Source organism: Varroa destructor, unplaced genomic scaffold, assembly GCF_002443255.2.
Source record: "Varroa destructor unplaced genomic scaffold, Vdes_3.0 BEIS01000002.1, whole genome shotgun sequence".
In the NCBI taxonomy this organism is placed as follows: Eukaryota; Metazoa; Arthropoda; class Arachnida; order Mesostigmata; family Varroidae; genus Varroa; species Varroa destructor.
Genome location: NW_019211455.1, coordinates 3,666,301 through 3,686,928, shown reverse-complemented (window position 1 = coordinate 3,686,928; position 20,628 = coordinate 3,666,301). Strand labels below are relative to the sequence as shown.

Below are 20,628 nucleotides of genomic sequence, written 5' to 3'. Positions count from 1 at the left end.
CGGACATTCGTAACCAGTTACATTGAGCAAATGCTAGAAAAACGAAAGACAGATAGGCCCACTGCTTGAGAGGGGTCAGTGGACGACCCGTTCGGCCAATTGAACACGAGGCCGATGCGCCATATTGCCTCTTCGAGACATTCATACTTTGGAAGATTCGTCACGATTGTATAGAGTCGCGCTACTGTAAGGTTGCAGTAATTGGAGAGAAGAGATAGACAAAGGTTACGAATATTGCTACACCGACGACTGGGTCAGTGCCGATCCAGTCACTACAACGGAACACGTGCGCGGCCAACTGGAAAGGAAAAGCATTTGTTAAAGTCCTTGAAGGGGAACGTTCTATAGCGTAGAACATACGTGAAGACTGTTTTAGCTATGCGTCATGTAGAATATGTATTACTCGAAACGACCGAGCGGAACGCACTTGTTAGTGGGCGTTTGAGTTAAATTTCTTCTATACCTTTCTAACCATATAGACCATTCGTCGGCTTACGCAACGCTATTGGAGTCTACCCGATGCCTGGAAGACCACCTAATAGGTTCTGTCGTAGACGTACATGTTTCAAGTGTAAATATATGTATGTCTTGAAAAACATTTTCTTGCTATTATTTTTTTCACTTCAAGCATGATGTTTTTCTATATAAATTTCTAGCAAAACAAAAAACCTAAGACAAACATTTGCTGTCGTTAACATTGAAATTTGTCTAATTTCTCATAGAACTGCGTAACTTCCCGAGCATACTATAGACCTAAATTGAAAGGTTTAAATATATATATATATAATAGAAAAACACGAACAAAATGGGGAAACGGTAAGAATATTTGATAAATATATTTTATTATCCATCATCATATTTACTGACGTATATACATGCAAATATATATATATATATATATATATATATATATATTTCGTTTAAAATATTTATTACTAGCAGTGGTGAATATTTTGTTTTTGGCGCCGTTCTTCAATACTTCCCTGTTAACATTCATTAATACGGATTTAGAGTTTTATCCGCTGTTAGGCTGGCAAACAGATAATTTTATGTATTGTGTACCTTTGTTGCTATCATGTTTTTCTGCATTTTATTTAGAATGAAATATAAAAAATGAAAAAATATAATATTTACTATTTTGCCTATTCATTACGATAGCTCATGGTTATTTCCATCATGATTGACATCATACTCACTACATACCTTTATTCGTCATATAAAAATATATCTAGTTCATTGCATTTCTTCTTATAACACTTTCCTTCGACTTTTTTTCCACTTATATTTGCTGTCTATTGCGACCGCTTTGTCATCACCCTCTCGTTAAGTTAACGCTCACTTTTTTTTTTACTGAGCTTCTATGCACTTGTTATTCCCTTTCTATCATTAAATTATTCTTAACTAAACGTTGGGGCTAAACATAAAATTACGAGAATATCGCGCCAGCCCTTTGCCTTTGGTCATCGTTCCCAATAGGTCTATTTATGCATATATTATATACAACGAGTGTTCAAATTTTGCCCGAACAGCTAGCTTCCTACCATCATTGATTGCCTTCCTAGACCCCGCAGCACCTTCCCTTTGGGCCACATAAGCCTAATATCGTTGCGGATTGGTAAAAATAGCCTGATTGTAAATACTCTGATGTCTCCCTGAACAGGACCTGCCAAGGCAGACCGTAGCCTTTCATTCCAGTAGACGCAGCGACAGGAACGTTTCGCTTATAGTGATATATATATATATATCGACATTCGAATTGGATAACTTAATACCTAACCCTGTAGAACACAATTAAATCGTCTGTCGGTATCGACAACGCTTTGCCTTTGCTCGTCAGGATCGCCTTGGCTCGAGCATCGAATCCAGATGAACTTGTGATGTATGTAATAGAAATGACAGAGTGATACTAGAACTAGGACTTAATTATAAGTGTAATAAGTAAGGGGTGTATCATTTTGAAATAGCTGGTTTTTCGGTGAGACGGCTGTGATATGCAAGTCGATAGTCTAGAACATTCGCATCTTCTCTCTTATCTTCTTACAGCTTGTTCATGTCCATCCTGATAAAACAGTGATTTTATACGGGTGGTACTTTATTATTCTATGGTGAAATAGAAAATTACGTACTGAAATAGTCGTCATTGCAAACCTAATCCTCCTTGGGGTCCTGTGGCACACTGTTGAGAATCTTCTGAACTACTATTGTAAGGCTTTCGATGATTCGCTTGTAACTATCGGGTTTGTCTTTCCAATAGATTGTCAAAAAGTAGACGGGAATGCCAGACAAGGTGATTCCCAATCCGATGAGCGTTTCATGCGGCTGAGAGAAAAATGGCAACACGACCAAAAAGAACGAGACGACAAAGAAGAAGATCGGCAGGACAATCGGTATCCTGATTGGCCTCTCAAGGTTGGGCTGTTTAATTCGGAGCCATAGAAGGCCGCCGACGGAAAGCATTACAAACAACGACTCGCTGAATGCCGTGTAGTTGATGAGTGTAAACACGTCGGTGTTCGATAGATAGAGAAGCGATAAAAGGCATAAAAAAACTAGTGAAGGTGCCGGGGTGTAATAATCGACATTGATCATCGACAGCATGTTCGGCAAGTGACCTTGGCGGGCACCAACGAAAAATAGACGAGAAGACGCGAAGATACCGCCATTGAGTCCTCCGAACGTTGATAACGCCACAAAGATCGGCATCACCCAGTGGAACTGGCCGAACACACGACTGGCAAACGAAACTGCCACAGCATTTGCAGACTGAACCTCATCAGCGGTCAGGACGACAAAGTAGCTTACGTTAGCTAAAAGATAAATAACAGTTACCGTTGGGAGTGATATGTAGATGGCATATGGCAGATTGCGAAAAGGGTTTTTGAGCTCTTCTGTGACGAAATTCAAATAATTCCAGCCGGCGTAAGAGAATAGGCCACTATAGAACGATAAACAGATGAGACCTGGATCAGTAGTCGTGTTCTCCCAGAGATTTTCCAGATTGACTGTGTAGCCGCTCATTAACTGTATCATGCCGGCTGCAATGACAAGCAACAGGGCAATCACCTTTGTGAACATGAGCGAATCCTGCAGAAAGGTTGCCCATTTTACATTGTAACAATTGATAAACGTCAGTAGACAGATAATCAAGGCGGCAATCAGTCGTACGGCATGTGCAGGCGGGTTACATTCGGGGAAAAAGGGTTCAAGTATATAGTTAGTGAATGTAATACCCGCGATCGCATTTGACGTTGGTTGAATGATAAGCAAGCAAACCCAAAGGAACAGGAACGCCGGTAAGGGACCAAATGATTCGAAGATATAAGCATAATCGCCACCTGATCTTGGAATTGCTGTGCCAAGTTCGGCATAACACATCGCTCCGATCATTGAAATCAGACCACACGATGTCCACACGACCAGTGCGAGTCCTGTTGAACCGGCATAACGCAATACGCCAGTTGGTGACACAAAGATTCCCGACCCCACGATCACACCTATGATAACACTGACACCGTTGAGCAATCCTAATTGTTTCTTTAGCTCGATGGCGCCCGCAGACTGTTCCGAGCTGGCATCCGAGGATCCTTTAATGATGGCCCCACGTGTCGAATCCGTTGGGGTTGTCACCGATGAAGACGGGCTCCGAGTCCCTGCTCGCGTTCCCGGTGACATCAACGCTTCGTTCACTTCTTTTTCTAAGGCCATTGGGTACATTGAATGGTCTATCGGGTTATTGACAGCCTTCCCTTTTAAGGTGGCCTGAGTCGTTCCGATCCACAACAAAGGCAAAAAGTTCACGCAGTCACAACTAGCAAAAGGTTTCCAGCTAGGAAGCGCAGAGTGTGAGAGGCCCACGGAGAATATGCTGGCCTTTCTAGAGACTTGACATCAAAAATCGATATACAGAAGCAGAATCAATGGCCAATAAAAGGCTTCCATCTCTAATCACTATTTTAAAGAAAGCGTTTACCGTATTTTCTGGTGATGTTGACTACTGTTGTTGCTGTTCTGTGTGTGCGTATCGGCACAAACAGATGTGCTGTTATTATTATCGCCGTTGTTATTGTTGATGCCGGTGTACAACCAGCGAATGAAGCCAATCTGTTGCTCGTCCACGCCGCCCGTGTGCGCCACCACTGCACAGAGAACGTGTTCACCGAACGAGTTTTCCATGCGCTTTAGCCGTCTGGCGTTGTTGCCTTCCTCTCCATAACGTGTCCACGGCCACACTGTGATTGTAAGCTATTTGTATTGTAGAAATTTGGCGTCAAAATGAAGTTACGACTGCAGCTACCGCTATAATACACGGGTAACTTACTAGCGAGCGGAACGAAACTTTGCCGGCCTTAGAGGCCAGAGTCTGCTGTAGCCTTCTGATGTATTGGGTCGGCCAAGAAAACACATTTGCCTATCTCAGACCTATTTGTTGTTGCGCAGCTGCATCAGAGCACAGCCAGCTATTGTACACCACACAAAACACGACAAATAAACGGCGACGATGACAATATTATCCACCGGCAGCTGCAACAAAAGTCACTCGTCGAACGCGATCCCGCCACCTAGACGTTTGCTGTCGATCGCTGGTCACCAGTTTTCTTTTCCTTTCGTCGCCCACTGTATATTTTCCGGCCACCGGTTATCGCCGGCTTCCTGTGAGATTGGCGGGTCGCGGCTATGCTGATGTGCAATTGTGTATCACTATTCGTTAGCAAATAGGGTGAGCGACCAGTAAGCGATGATAATAAACCAAACGACACGTCTAGTTATCAACTATTCGAATACCTATAAGTCCACCTATCTGATTATCGATTTGTAATGTGTCTGAGTCACGGAGCGTAGCACTTCATGAGTTTAGACGGATATGGATGCTGTCGCTGCTGCTGTTCTAATAAGAATAGCCACCGCGCAGTGGCGTGCTCTGGTCGCGATACTCTGCTGATACATCTGGTAGGGTGTGCCGGTAATGTGCTCGATATAAGAGGGCAGTTTGGTTGAGCCCGATCACCTTGCTGCTGGCGGCTCAAAGTTGCGTCAGAAAAAACCCGCCTTGTCTGCCTGTGAACTACGTATGCTTACGCTCGCTGGTGCCGCTGTTCGCTACTGCTGGGCCGGTAACGACGACTGGCGCCAAATTGGGATAACCGCGTGGTGGGAGCTGTAGGGCGCAGACATATTGACGGAAGGCCTGGGAGAGGGGCGACTCGTTTCAACCCTCGCTGCTACCCTCACCTCATCAGATATGTGCACACACAGTCCGACCGACCCACCGACAGTTGCCCAGTTAGCCAAATACACATGTTGAGATTGTTTCATATAGAAGCTATAACAACTATTGAGCCAACTAACGACTGTCAGCTAGAGTGCGTTAAGACATGCTGAACTGACCTAGCTGATGTTAGCTATCAGTACTCCTGCTTTATTATACCATGGCTACGGTCTTTTTGCCGGTTCTCGTAATCTCTCTGCCACATACGCGTGGAGACGTAGTGCCGAAACAAGCCAAAACATTGCCAGACTTAAGGGAGAATGGGGAAAAGCACGCTGGCAATCGCACGCGCACTGACATGCGTTCCCAAGCAACCGGGGATACTGCCTGTTCTATCCCATACATACATATAATGCTTGGTAAGAACGAGTTCTATGCGAGGGCATACGAACGAAGGCCGGCAAAAGAATGCTGTTAAATAAGTAGTGCAAAACCGACAATACGCCAAGTATAGCAGGCTTTCGGTCAACCTTTAATTCAGGGTTTCGTCAAAGAGAGCTGTAATCTCATACGAAGATTGTGTCATACATTCGAGTAACCAGCTCTTCTCTTGATACAGAAATGTAGCATTCACATCTATACTTCATTGTCTATCTAAAAACATTCCCACATCTCAATGTGCCAGCAACGTATGCATCTGACTGAAGAAGACTAGTATATGCTGAATAAACCAGTTAATCAGGACGCTGGCAGTGTACGAGGCGTGCGGCATGCTCGCCACGCCTACTTCGTTCACATGCAACGCCCGCGCTTTAGTGACGGAAGGAAGGAGGCATAGCGGTAGCGAACAGACGGAGACTCCTACACCTCGTACAGCCGTGCTTACGTCGCTGACGATTCGTCATGTCCGAGGGGGAGAGAGACGAAAATAAAAAGGTATGGCTTTCAATGAGGCAAAACTTCTATTCCGTTGCTGGAGTGTGCAGACGACATAGGCTCTTCGAATTGAATCAAACACATAGAGACGTTATGAAGCCGGTAAATGCGTTACACGCCAACAGTAGGCCTTTCGCTCCTCCTAAATTTGACGACGACGACAACGAGTAGAGACATGAAGATGAACGTCAAACCGGAAAGGAGCAAAGCCAATGGCTATCTATCAATATGGACAGAAAGTAGATGCGTCTATGCGGAAATTCCTACATTAACTACATTGTAAGCGAAATGCGAAAGGGGGCGGAGGGGGGGACCGGTAAGGATTCTGATAAAAGTAATATCAGTGTAGAAGAGTTACGGGTGTCGTTCACTATTACGGTGAGATGAAGGTACGAACTCTGTAGAATTCTGACTGCAAAAGCAGAGATCACTCGTTTAAGTCGTGCAACTTACCGATATCGGTTAAATTGTGCTCAATGGGGCTCGCGACAAACACAGGAGTAGGCCTGGACCATTTCGAGAAGGCTTTTAGGAATGTATTACTTAAACAAGAGAATATTTGCAGCTTCCATAGCATTTCATAATAGTTTCTATATCGTTTATAGAGGGATAACTCAGCTGTGTTTCTAAAGACTACTGTAATATTTCTATTCGAAGTCTCTAAAAATATCCTCACGTCTATGGAAGCTAGAAAAAATGTTAAGAATAAATAAAAAGCTTGTCATAATTTAAACTGTATTATATGAATTCTTGGACCAGGCTATATATATATATATATATATATATATATATATATATACACGCGACATTTTCAACGATGACCTTCTGCCATTTTTCTGATGATATTACAGTCCTAGCTGGGGTAACTGTAGGAATTCTGTGGTTTCTAGGAGAAAAACTGGTTTTTGTGTCTTCCCACCCAAATTTAAATTAGTACCATCAGAGATCAAGACAGATGATCGTAGTCGATGACCAAAACAAGATCTGGGCTGCATGGATACATTGAAACTGCCCATCTTTGTTCTCCGAATAACTAAAGAAATAGATAGTTTGGAACATGGTGGAAGACGACGCCTTTTCTCTTGATGAGTTCCGGTTGATTTTTTCGACGTAATGTTATTAGTTATTGACAAGAGAGATGTGGACCAATGCTTTTGCCAAACGACAGTAACTCATAGTACGCGACTCGTTTCGTTATTATTATATGCCACCTGTTTTTCATAACAGTGATCAAGCGCTTTTACAAATGACAACACCGAGCTGACGCGGCCGTTAATTACTGTGACCTAGAAACTGGCTAAAAAACGATCAAGGCTCTCTCAACAACCCTTTTTTTTCTTTCAACAACAATTTTAATAATATATACGCGTTTGTATGTATATTTCATGCGGACGTAGCCCTTCGAGATAAATTTTAGAAACACATAAAAAAATATATATATATTTTTTAAATGTTTATGCATAAATCCCAATTAGCATAATACCGGGTTATCGTTTCTAGGTGTTTTGGCCGTTATAATGCTAGGCTTTAGCCAGCGATTCGGTATTGCGATAGCATCTAAGAAACCTTTACCTTCCTTCGTTTACGATTTTACTGGGTCGATACTTCTCTAAATATTGGTCCGACCCCAAAGGAAGGCGATGCTACATAAACCATCTGCTTTTAGTCTTCAAAAAATTGATGGGCCTAAGGTTATGTTTTTGAATCGCAGTAGAATTGCGTCGAGGGCCATGACTAAAGTGGCGCGCGCACATCTGTCAGTGGCAAACCGGCAGTATTTGAAAGAAAGTTGTAGTTGCGCTAGCGTTGTGGATCTCAAGTCACGGTCGTTCTTTGAACGAGGAACGCTTCCTTACCGATTTTTGGACACCTTAGTTCGTCGATTTCAGGCCAGTTTTAAGGTTATTCATTTGCCAACTTTCTTTCTTTTATTAATACGAGTATTATCTTAACTGGAATAGAAGAAGGCTTCTGTTATCCAGATGATTATCAATGTTATTACAACTTCCAATACATCGTTCTATTTTTGATTCACGAGCGCACATTTTATCTGCTTAAAATTCAATTGCAAGAACTTCTGGTTTACGTAAAGCTCCGTTTTGATTTTACTGCAACAAACATAACTATATGTAAGCCTAGCGCCAAACTAAGTAGGCTTCAAAGCTGCATAGGCCTTGCAACGGTCCTTCGTATCATCGAAGGGCGTGTCCCGAATAAAGAAGGAGATTTCGAAGATAAACGGGTCAATTCGGCAAATTACGGTATTAACATTATGGGTTGTGAAGCTGTTATAGATGAATCAGTACAGCCATCCATTTTGTACAAAGTTAATCAGAAAAAAGCTTTACTTCTTACCTATTAGTGCATTGAACACCTAGTAAAAACGTACCGAGTTACTACTGTAGCTTATCTAAAGTACTGGGAAAAATGTTGAAAAAATCAATCACAAAATGATTTCACAAACGTTTTTTTACGAATAGCTATCACTAGGCAACACATTTCTACAATTTCTTCCGAATCTGTTAAATTTTGAAGCACCGTAAGTTCTATCGTCTAGTACTTTGACCTTAACAACCTCCTAATTATATGCTATATCCTAATAATCACGAATTTATTTATTTCCTTTCACAATCAAATCATAGTATAGAAAAAACTTTCTAGATTTCACTAGTTCTTAAACTTAGGTTCTACAATATTGATATGTGTATTAGATGCCCTTGATGAAAGATGTAGCTACCAAAAGTTGCGAGCTTCTGGCGAGAACCTGGCTGTTATCGACGCTAAAGTCTTAAGGATAGCAGTACAGTTCCGTGCGACAAAGTATAAAATGATTTTTATTGATTTCAATTTCGTCATATGATTGCTCAACATGCGCACAGTTTGAATAACCGATACATACTAATATCCACAATCTACCGTTTTCTGATGTCAAAACGTGTTGTACAATGAGTGAAATAGTAAAAAGCACGCTTTTACGATTCGTCCACCAAAGCTCGAAGCTTATATCTTTTTGGACCACAAAAAAATTAAAAAAGCAGGTAACATCCGTGTTAGCATAGCTTAACATGTTTAATTTTCTTTGTTCGTCGCCTCGGCGGCTTTAAAAAATGGGCGCGAACTTCAAAACTCGCCTAGTTGAATAATAAGTGCCAATACTTTGACACGTAAGCCAACTGGGGTAACGTTCTTTTTACTATATTTGGTTTTAGACCATTCTATTTGCTATTGAGCTAAGCCCTTGTCTTATATTTTATTCAATTGTCCCCTTTTTGTCACTACTTGCTAACACTTACTAAGGACGAAGTCTGCGGCATATGCGCAGTTTTATGCAGGCAGACGAAACGTTAGAATATTAAGCAAATGGTCTTTGGCTGTGCTAAAGGTGTTATGCTCCAAACTCGTAATTATAATGCCGAACCTGTAGATCAATTGCAACGTATAGAAGTATTCCAATTCGGTATATTGTCTAGTTATTTTGGTTCTAATATTGTATTTCATTATATAATAACTATTATTCTAAAATGGTTTTCGCTACCATGCCGCACCTAGCTTCTCATTCACTTTAAAGAAACTTAAACCTGTTATTCTCTGTTAGATGGATTCGGCACAGGAACTTTGAAGTGTTAGAAATATTGGCATATAAATTGTACGTTGTGTGATCTCTAAGGTAACGATAGGCCGAAATCCTTAGTGCAAGTAGCCTTATCCCTTTACTGGACGTTCTATTCAAACGTTTGCTTAGATATGGTACGTCGAACTCTTTTTCTACGTTTTATAAATGTTTTGTCTTATAGATTTTTTTTTTCGAAGGTAAGCGGTCAATAAAACAACAGGATGGTTTACATATGAAGCAATCAAAATAGGATAATCTATGTAAAGTACGTATAACTAGAAGGTCTAAACAAAGAAAGATTGATGGATACGTTCATTAGTCACAGGACGTGCATCTGATCCTGTGAGCGTCTCTTACTTGCAAAGTTTTTTTAGTAATAATATTACTTTTCGACGTTCAACTTTGATGTCTCGAATCAACCAGAAGTAGCATAAGCATAAGAAACCTCACATTAATTAATTCTAATTCAACTTTTTCATCGATTTATCAACTTTAAATATTGTGGAGAATCCCTTCTATCGGCTAGTAGTTAAAGAAGTTCTATCAAAAATAAAAACAAAGCCTTCAATCCGATTTATCGTTTCATAGATCATATTTTGTTATATCGAATACGTTTCAACTCGGATTACTTGCACGAGCCTCTTACACAATAATACGCATTGACCATATGTCTGATGTGAACACGTTTGAGCTCCAACGATCCGCGACACTGCTATCTACAGTAGCTTCTTTAACCGAAAGCGGTATCGGCAATCTCAGAACAGCGTTGACCTCCTAGCGTCATTCCTCTATGCCACAGTGTCTACTCTTACAACCGTTACATATTGGTTTTGCGGTTCTTGCCATTTCTTTCACAATACAATTGTCGAACGTGACGCGCCAGCCTCGTCGATCGTTCGCTGACTCCGACGTCAGGTCGCCAGACGGACCAAAGGGACGGGTGTATTTTAACTCTTTCTATAATAGTTCTTGCTACCGCGCCGACAATGTCATCGCACCGACCCGTTACGGAGACGTCCACAGGGCATACGACACTGTACCGCAGCATAGTGAGTGAAAGGCAGTGGGTTAGTTCGTTCGAACTGGTTAGATTGAGTTATTGATAATAATAGTGGGTCGGACGATGCTAAGCCACTAGACTGGTTGAGACTTTAATAAAGCCATTGGGCTGTTCGTCACTGGGGGGAAAAAAGGCACGTAGCATTTTCCGCCCCTATTTTCGTTCCCAGTCATTCTTCTATAAGATTGACAGGATTTTAGTCCTAGTTAGGTAATAGTCCAAATATAGCTGAGGACCCACGGAGGCATGTAAGCGATGGAAGCTGTTTTTACTTCGGGTCATCATGTATTCATTAAACGAGAGAAGAGCATCATTCACCTTCTCTCAAGTCGAAGAACTAGTTCAAAAAATGAGAGAGGTTCCTGCTTATTATTGCAGGAAACAATCCATATTTTTGTGATATTTTTTACGGAAGCAAGCCGGACCCACACCTCTCAGGGGGTAGTTTTTCGATCTTTCAAAGCTCTCTTTTGTACGCTGGGCTTGACGTTTTTATGTGGTGAGTGCTGTCTAAGCGCGTCGTATCAAAAATTGATCATATACAATTATTAGAATCCTCAAAAATAATCGAGAGTACAACAATTTTTCTTATAGTCAGCCGTTCTACCGTATCATTTTTTATCATTCGACTCTATAAGTGCCTCTTGCAATACGACGATCCACATCAACTTTCTTCCTTATCCTGTGATTAATAAACCATCGCTTGCGTTTGTTGTAGATTATTATGTTATTTATGTATATATCTCTATATCGTGATACTAAATATAATAAAGGCCAAATATGAGAGCTAAGATCTAGTATTCCGCATACTTTCAGATGGCTCATTGTCTTTAATTTTTTTTCTAAATTGACAAAGTTCTTTTGTGATTCGTAGTGACTTTCGTTGCTGCTATACTGCACGCATGGACATGTACACCGTTCGGGTCTCCTAGCGTTCGTCTATAAACTCGATCGACTTCATCAATGAAATAGATAAAAAAAAAATCACTATTTACCTGCAAGACACGAACTCAGCTATCTACGTATGTAAGCAAGAAACCCATTTGTACGGAAGGTCCTCGTTGCTTTGAAAAGTTTCCACATAAAACGATTATAAGGTCTCCTTGAACAAGTGAACACTGGAAAGGGTCAGAATAAAGGACGCATAAGGATTTCTCGTTGGCTTCGATGACGCATAGCTGCTCTACTACCATTAACTACAAAATTGTTTGCCTTATAAGATAACTAATTCTAATGGATCTTAGACCGCTTGGCTCAAACACGGTAATTCGACCAATTCAGACGAGATTTCAGATAGGGTTCTGTCATAGCGTACTTCGAATACCAGTTAGTATGGTTGATTATCATAGGAACTTGAAACGTGTTTTTTTTTTTCGGTATTTTATTATTATTCAGTCAGCGATAAGCGTTAGTTCAGCAGAGCTGTTTTATGCTAGCGGAATCGATGCAATCTAAGTCTCAATGAGGGTGTTCCCACAATTTTACTTCATCTATGGCTATCAGATCCCAGCTTTCATATGGCAGCAACATTGACCCCACGTGACTCAGATTTTATAGCAGACATGTTACTGATCGAAAGTCATCTGGCCAAAAAAACCGTTAACAAGCCAACGTATCAACGACTAAGAGTTTTTTTTTTTCAGTTTAGTTTACTTAGGAGATTTACTGAGCCATGTGAAGTAGGATAAAAATGAGCTATACCCGTACACAAAGGCATAGCGTCTTACCAGTACGCTGCAATTAATATATGTATAGTTTGAATCCTAGCGCTCCCGTTTCAGTTGAGTAAACAAAAGAAATTCGCAAAAAGTGTACGTACACAATCGTTCATAGATACAATCACTGAATAAAACTCATGTTAGATGTGGTTACGCGCGCTCCCAAGCGAGAAAGGGTTTCAGACGTAATGTCGGAAAGCAGAACAGTTGCAAAAAGGAGAACGCGTGCAGTTAACATGGCGCGACTATGTTAGACGCACGCGCCCGTGGAAGGTGCAGGACTTCTGAAACGTTCAAACTGTAAACACAAGGTACCGTTAGACACAAACAATACATATACGACAAGAATACCAACTTCGTACGCAGAAGATGCCGTAAATCTTTAACACTATTTCTATAACTTAGCTGTTTGGATTAGCTACATGAAAAAGGCGGTAAGAAAAACGCGTTGTTGAAAGACAGCCTGGATGAACGCATCTAGAATACTTTTCAAACAACAGTTTATCAAGAATAATACGACTTCTTGCTAAAACTTCCGTAGCTTTAGGCGTCGAAGTCCAAAAACAGCAGTGCAAAAACAACTGGTACTGTTTTTTTTAGGGAGTGGGTTGGGACTTTTTTTCTCTACCAAACTCCATAACAAGTAATAGGCTAACTATGTGAGGGTATTTCTACAAAGCGAGATAATAGCATTTTTCAGCACGCGCGCCATTTATCCATCTGTCCGCAGCATAACCTTTCACTCATGCATAAAATCCAGACTGAGCAGCTACCTTCTTATGGCTGTGCGTATTTAAAAGTTGGAAAAATGATTATGAGTATATAATCCCAAGGGTTTCCCCAAGCTAGGTCGCAAACAGGCAGGCATCGTATTGTGCTACCTATTTCTTTAACCCGAACCGTGAAGTCGTAGGTAGAAATAAATTACTCCGTTCCAACCTAACGAAACTGATTCAGATAATTGTGAATCTATCCATTTTTGCAGAAACTGTCTTTTTTTTAGGTTATGTATTACCCTAAGGGCAAAATGCCTTTCTGGATTGAAAGATGTGACGAGTGCAGTTGATGTGAGGATTCGTCTGTCGTAAATTAGAGGACAATAACCTATGAGTTACTGTCGTTTATGTATGAAGTACATAGCTTTCTTACTTAGAGATCTAAATGATTGAACCGACACGTTCTCGGAAAAAGATAAAAAATGTCTGCTCACAAGCTGTCTTCTATTCACACGTCTTTGATTTATGTGTTTAGAAACTCGAGGCTCGTCCCCGGTAGTTTAGTTATCGACAGAGTAGCACCGCACCTTTCCAGCAGCTGTTGTCGGTAGATAATCGAAAAATCGTCTACTTTACAAATTTTGCCAAGATTGCCTAGGAAAAATAAAGCCTCGAAGTATCATAAATGTATAATTAAATCTTCTTTGGCAGCCGTGCTAACGATTGCAGAATTCTGAGAAAAGAAAAAAACAATACGCTTTAACTAAAAAGAATCGGAGCAACTGAAGTTGAAAAATATCAAAACTTGAAGCATTTCAGTGTATGCAAAAAGGTGACTCATTAATTAGAGCCTTTAAAAGGTCCTTGTTGTTGTTGTTGTTGTTGTTGTTGTTGTTGTTGTTGTTGTTGTTGTTGTTGTTGTTGTTGTTGTTGTTGTTGTTGTTTCAACATGTCGTTATTAGCTAGGAATTGTGCTGTCACCCTAATGGTTATAACTGATCTGACTGAGCTTTGATTAGACGGTTGAGCAGCAACAATTTTAACAACAACTATGCTAGTAATAGTAACAATATTGCTCTAATTTAGTATATTGTTTTCTCAATCGACTACGCTCCTGTATAGCCATTCATGACAGTTAATAGCAGGACACGGATCGATTGACTTTTTCCCAGTTCATTTGTACGTATACGGTTAAGTCGGGCTGTTAGTAAGGCTTGCGTATAACGCAATATACGTTCGCACGAGTCGTAAGTGCATCAATTACAATCAAGTTACTGTTTAGGACAAGAGTATTGATAGCATAAGTTAGTGTTGAAGTTGAGCCCTTGCTTGATAATATTAAACATAGTCAGACAGGTTAACAACGAGCAGCTTTCAGAGAGAATTACGTTTCGTAAACACATTCAAATACTTGATAACTTTATATAAGTGAATGCAAATGAGAGTGTTTCACTTTTTTTGTTTTTATATATATTCTGAAGTATTGTTAAGTAATCTGAAGTACTGTTAAGATAGTGAAGCTGCTGCGCTTCATTGGTTTAGGTTGATTTTTTTCATTTCTGAGATGAGAGAAATTTCATTTTTGTATGAGACCAAAACTGACTTTGCTCTCATATAAAAATGAAACCTTTTGACCCTCAACACGTTTCGCATACACTTAAGAAAATTCATCCTAAATAACTTAGTTAGGCTTGTGTTTACCTAAATTTGACAAATGATTTTGTGCAGCTGAACCCCAATATTCAAAACACAGTAAATAAAGGGTCGTTCCTTGACCTTCATTGTCATCAGAGCATTTTGCAGGTTGCGCACAGGTACCTGAAATGGCCACTCAGTGTACATCAGTTGGTTGAAAGGTAGCTTATTATTAAAAGTTACCTTATGCATTGTGCTGAAGCCGACTCCAGAAATATCTTATTCCTGATACGATGCGGCTGATTTCGAGTATCTAACGCATACGAACTGCAATTATACGGATCAAACATATTCTCGCTACGTTTAACGAAGTACTTCAAGTATCCAAGAACGACACACTGCGGTCTGAACCATTCTGCCAGTGTGTCTCGTTTTGGCTTGACAGCATGTAAAGTTTAGCTCACCCAAACGTTTGAATAAACATGGCTACCGCATACGAAGGTAAGACACGTTATTCAGCTCGCACAATTAAGGAAGATTTATTTGTCTCATATATATCGCTGAACGGTAGTCCGAGAGACGTAACAAGGTAACAATCGAATTGGTCACCACAAAGCGGTGCTGTGGTAGATACTAGTGAGGTGCAATTGAAAGAATTACTTCAAACGGCCTAAGCTCCTATGCAGTATATAGCGGGGCTGAGATGACCAACTCTAATTCGAGCATATTCTACTTTTAACAGAAATCTTCCTATAGAAGCATTGCATACTTTATTTGAAACACCTAATAAATCCAATCGAGATCGAGATACTTTTAGTTTGAAGATAGATGCACTCAGTATCAAGCAGTTGTTTTTTTTTTTTACTTACATAGATAGTTTTTCTTATTGTTGAGTCAAATGGGCTCTTGAGACGAAGCAGTTTTATCTGACTGCCGAGTATCAGATCATATTTAATGTGTGGCTTATCTTTCTTCTCTCGTCTTCGATATCGATTGGCCTCCCACCAGCACCAATACCTCTCCAAACGCGGAACTAACAGGCTCTGTCTAACAGCGTTCAACTGGATACCGCTGAGCTGTCATTGCCCCCGAAGAAATTCAACAAATTTCGAGAGGGAGAACTTTCTTCGAACAATCGCTGGCACTTGCAATTCTAATTAATGCATACCGCTAACTGTTAATATATGTCTGACATGCCCGTCCGCAAGACGGCATTCGCCCCATATCGTGTACGTCCGCCACTTAATAATATCTTCTCGACTGTAGTAACTTAACAATAATTTTATTGCTGTCACTATTATCTGATCATCTGCGGCGTTCAGACCGATCAAAGCTACAGTACAGCGAACATGAAGGATCGATGGCGCGTTGTTTCGGTGACTTTGAATACCTACTAACCAACGCCAAACGAGATGATCACCGAGTCGGGACTCACCTGGTAGAATGAATGGCTCAACAGAAACGTACTCCGAACCTGTACGTGTCGTCGTATCATTATAGATCATATACCGATTTACCTGTTTGAACTAAATCTCAGAGAAAAACCAATGTTAAATATTCGTCTACGAAAAATTAGCAACGTTGGATAGTTTTTGCATTGTATATTCTTTAATATTTTATTGTAAACTGTGGCTTTGTTTTGAATATAAGTGCTCATTCTCTAATTAAATCAGGCCGTGCACTTAATAGCTAGCTTTTAACAAAAGCCTTTATAGGGCTTATACCTAGACCGCTGATTCAAAGTGATCAAATGCGATACTAAGCTCTGAAGTAATCGGGACATTCTACTAAATAGCGCTGACCTAAAAAAGGAAAATTTGGTCCGAGCTATAGACGGGAAGCGTACCCCAAATCAAGATTAGGGATAGCATTGTTAATCTCTATGCTTGAAAAGGCACCTTGTCTCCTGAGTGACATTGTTGATCAATTACCGTAACGTGCTTTTTCAGCTATCCAACCGTGTACAACAGTCAGAAACATCATACCTAATTTAAAAGAACGGCTGGAGGGACCAGGCAAGGACTCATCATATAGTCCCTCGCACAGTGCTAAGGCACCGTGTGAGGAGGTTATCTTAATGGACACGACGTTTTCCAAAGTTACATCTATGGCACTAAGAGGGCCCAGTCAAGCATTTGTGTCGACTAGCTGAAAAGCGACGGACAGTGCCTTCCATAAACTAGGAACACGCATACTGATGGCAAAATTAAAAGAGCCTTCCAATGGTATGAGAAGCTTTGACAGCTCTTGAAGAACAAGCTTCGTGGAAAGGAGCTGGCAAGGAAAACCCTTGCACAGAAAGAGCGACCGCAGAAAATAGGCCTAACGAGATCTACAGTGGACGCGGATGATGCTGCAGTGCTGGGTTAGTTAAAAAGGCGCGGTAATAATAGCCTGTGTTTGAGACTATCGACTAGTCTGGAGATGTAGGAAAACCGACCAGGAAGACTCCGGCCAACTCATCCTTATTATTATCCTTATTATTTGGGGCCCGGCATGTGGCATAGACACTTTCCCAGGGACTGGTACGTCTGCATTTGCAGATGCTCAACGTGTGCTGTAAAGTTTTGAAATATCATTATGCTAAGATTTCAAACAAATGTGGCTGGAAAACAATATCACTAGAATCGTGCACATTTCTAAGGAACGAGTAATTTTGCAAAGATTCGTATACCAAAGACAAACCTTGTGTCTAAAAGCCTATAAACAGTAACTGTCAATTGGCTTCAAGATGCTCTTGAATCGGTTGATGCCTTTAGTTGATTTGAATTGTTTTCGGGCCTAAAAATTTGGTTATTGGGGATGCGTATACCATTTCGATTTAATTTTCTAAAGTTGTCAAGGCGTCCTTCACCTTACAAATGGTTATTTATCACGGAGACAGGTCAGCTCGATCAGGCAACGATTGACAACTTTCAACGCACGATAGGTAGGCAAACCTATGACGACACCGGGATATCAAATTGAGTCAGACCTTTACCTCGTGTCATAATCTAGTAACCAAAATAAAGAATATGTAGGACTCGGATTACGTGATACATAGCGGGAAACGGTGGATTTCAAGATCTATAAGCGACAGAGATCGGTAGGTGCTGACAAAGGGTTGTAGAACACTTTTCATCTGAAAATCACTGATTTATCAACAAGCCTGTTAATTTAGTTAGACCTGAACCATCCGAGCGTGTTACCTTCTTTTTAAGCGATACGTCTTAATGTCTGCTCTGTTGCTGCAGGATACAGAATAAGAATGATTCGAGTGAAAAAAAAGACTCGCCCAACAAGTGTGGACCATCAACACGTAGGTCTAGGAATTTTTATAATAAATAAGTAAAATATTTTCTTATGTTTCGATCTCAAAAAAGTTACCCCCTACCTCTTGGATGACGGTTTCATTATAAAAAAGAATAAAGCTCATAAAAATAAAGCATTTCGACCATAATCAAGAGATCCAGATCCTTATCGGCTTTTATCCTCTTAACGAAATGAACTAGAGCTAAGCTTGGAGCTAAAATTCATTCTTGAACTAAATCGTGATTTAGCCCCGCTAAACTTTTTTCAAGGATCACAAGCATAGTTGTATTTTTTTTTTAAATTTGTTTTTTTTTAATATTTATTTATGTATTATTTCATCGACTCTCAAATGTAATGCTCTAAGCGAAAATCTTAAAATTTGTTGTATTGCTAAATATACAATAACAATTATCCCAGGTTCTATAGTTGTTATATTCTGTTTTCTGCAAAAACAGTTTAGCACTACATTTCACAACCTTCACTTTCGAACCCCATTGAAATGGTTCATTTCTTTTTTTAATATTTTTTTTTTCATATTTATACGATCGCTCATAACCATACTACACGCACAGACTTTGGCTGTGGTTGCCAGTAAGTTTCAATGTGCTAGTATCTTAACGAAGCAACTCAGAGATCCGGGCGGCTCTCACGTCGGATACTGTAACATTATTAAACAATTAGATGTATCGTTGCGCGGGCCATAGGTCGACTTGGACCAGCGTATGCGGTTGGTAAGAAAGCCTTGCCAGACCATTTGTTCATCTCGTCGTGGTAACACCTAAACCTTTGCATTTTCAATCGTCGTAGAATCGTATTGATCTGACGTTCCTTAATATGGCTTCCTGCCGTGCGGTATCAAAACTTGCCGCAGTTACGCAGAAAAGCGACACTTTTTAATGACACGTTCTTAAAGCTGTAAGTAATTTTCACACACTCCTTGTAAATGAGTGGAACTTGTTTCTGTTCCCTTCAAAAGCGATCGGCGTCGTAGTTCTCCGTGAGAACCTTTGTTACCTCGTCGAAATTTCGAGTCAGACTGGCCATCATAGGAAGTAACCTAGGCTGCCTTTCACGTTCGCGCTACACAGGTGGCTACCGTGGACGACGTTCTATCACAACGAAAATTTACTCACTTAATCAACATGTGCCTATACATTTAACAGCCCTGTTCAAGTAGATAAATATTCAGCCGCTTCCAACTGGGCATACTCCACTGACAAAGCGACCAGCAGTGAGGACGCGAGTAATGCTAAAGTTAGTCATATGTCAAAATGTAAACAAAGCATACAATTAGCGCGGAAAGGCTCGCGAACATGCCGTATTTCGCCAAGTTCAACTTTGTACCAAGCTTTAAAAAAACACATACCTTGGGCCCGCGATTCCTTTCGACTTAAAGCTAAGTTACGGCTTCGATCTTGTAGCCATTATAGAATAACGAAATTGCTCATTGATTGTGAAGTTCTATAACGAACTTCACATTTTAGTATTCTAACGTATCAATCGGTAGCGTCTATTTGGTTAACACAATTGTATACGATAGTGCACTATCTTGGCGGTAAGGCTTGCTTATTGCCCGGTATAGGATAAGGACGATGGCTTACGATCAGTGATGATAACCATTTCCTAGTTATAAAAGTGGACTTAGCCTTTACCTCAAACAGGGTCCTGCTTCTACTTAGTTATTCATTGTGTAGAGTTTTACAAGTAAGTTCACAGAGATTTGTTCCCTCGTCCCCCAGAGGCATTTTGTAATGCCTGAATCCCTTCCTGTGCATCCTAGGCATTACTTTAAACATGGGGCCCGATTACATCACAACTATTACTTCCAGCGAAGAGCGTGCTTAGAACATAAATCTTTTTATACAGGATAATTTAGGATACTAGATTTCAATGTGTTGACGGCTCTGCTAGAAGTCACGAACTAACCGTGTGCGCCATACATCTTTCACAAATGTTTAAGTAATTAAATAATTAGGTAGATGTCCTAGAAAATAAACCAGTGACTGCATAGATGTACGTGGCTCGTATTCAACGTATTAAGTAGCTGAACAGTTTGTTTGATTTTGTCTCCTTCTCTGATGTTGTAATTCTCTGGTAAGACGATATAAAACACCGTTCACTCAGGAGCCCATTATCATCGTTCTGTACAGATTAGAAATGTTTATCTCAAGTACAAAGTATATACTAGAAGCCAAATCTACCATTAAAAATATATCTAGATATGCTTTAATACATTTTTCGCTTTTTATGCTTTAATACAAACTAATTTTCATCGTGTTACTTTAAGTTATCTTTTGATCAATATTATTTTTCACTGATATCTTGGAAATACACAAAGTTAATCGCTTTCTCGTTGACGATTGGGGAAAATCGATCCAGAGGCACTACAAGAGTATGTATTTAGCGCTGTCTTCAGAAAAATCTACGTGTCGTTCATTTATGTATATAGATAT

At 40.3% G+C, this 20,628-nt stretch overlaps 1 protein-coding gene and 2 long non-coding RNA genes across 6 annotated transcripts; 1 reads left to right on the top strand and 2 right to left on the bottom strand.

Annotated features, from left to right (window-relative positions):
• Nucleotides 1-806: 806 nt before the first annotated feature.
• On the bottom strand, nucleotides 807-5,159 carry LOC111245059 (Y+L amino acid transporter 2-like). Its single transcript, XM_022792844.2, has one exon. It carries the CDS (start codon nucleotides 3,712-3,714, stop codon nucleotides 2,149-2,151), a length of 1,566 nt encoding a protein of 521 aa, XP_022648579.1. The 5' UTR covers nucleotides 3,715-5,159; the 3' UTR covers nucleotides 807-2,148.
• Nucleotides 5,160-8,953: 3,794 nt separating this feature from the next.
• LOC147757260 (uncharacterized) lies at nucleotides 8,954-20,405 on the bottom strand. 4 transcript variants are annotated; one of them, XR_015319880.1, is made up of 5 exons: nucleotides 19,542-20,405; nucleotides 16,320-16,410; nucleotides 12,543-12,831; nucleotides 11,811-11,933; nucleotides 8,954-10,789 (listed from the first exon to the last, which is right to left on the bottom strand). It is a non-coding gene; the product is annotated as an uncharacterized LOC147757260 (long non-coding RNA). The 4 variants fall into 4 exon arrangements; XR_015319879.1 differs by having other exon boundaries at nucleotides 12,635-12,831; XR_015319881.1 differs by having other exon boundaries at nucleotides 12,635-12,831; nucleotides 19,828-20,405.
• LOC147757261 (uncharacterized) lies at nucleotides 12,712-16,553 on the top strand. The gene is made up of 3 exons (XR_015319884.1): nucleotides 12,712-12,844; nucleotides 15,041-15,385; nucleotides 15,893-16,553. It is a non-coding gene; the product is annotated as an uncharacterized LOC147757261 (long non-coding RNA).
• Nucleotides 20,406-20,628: the final 223 nt, after the last annotated feature.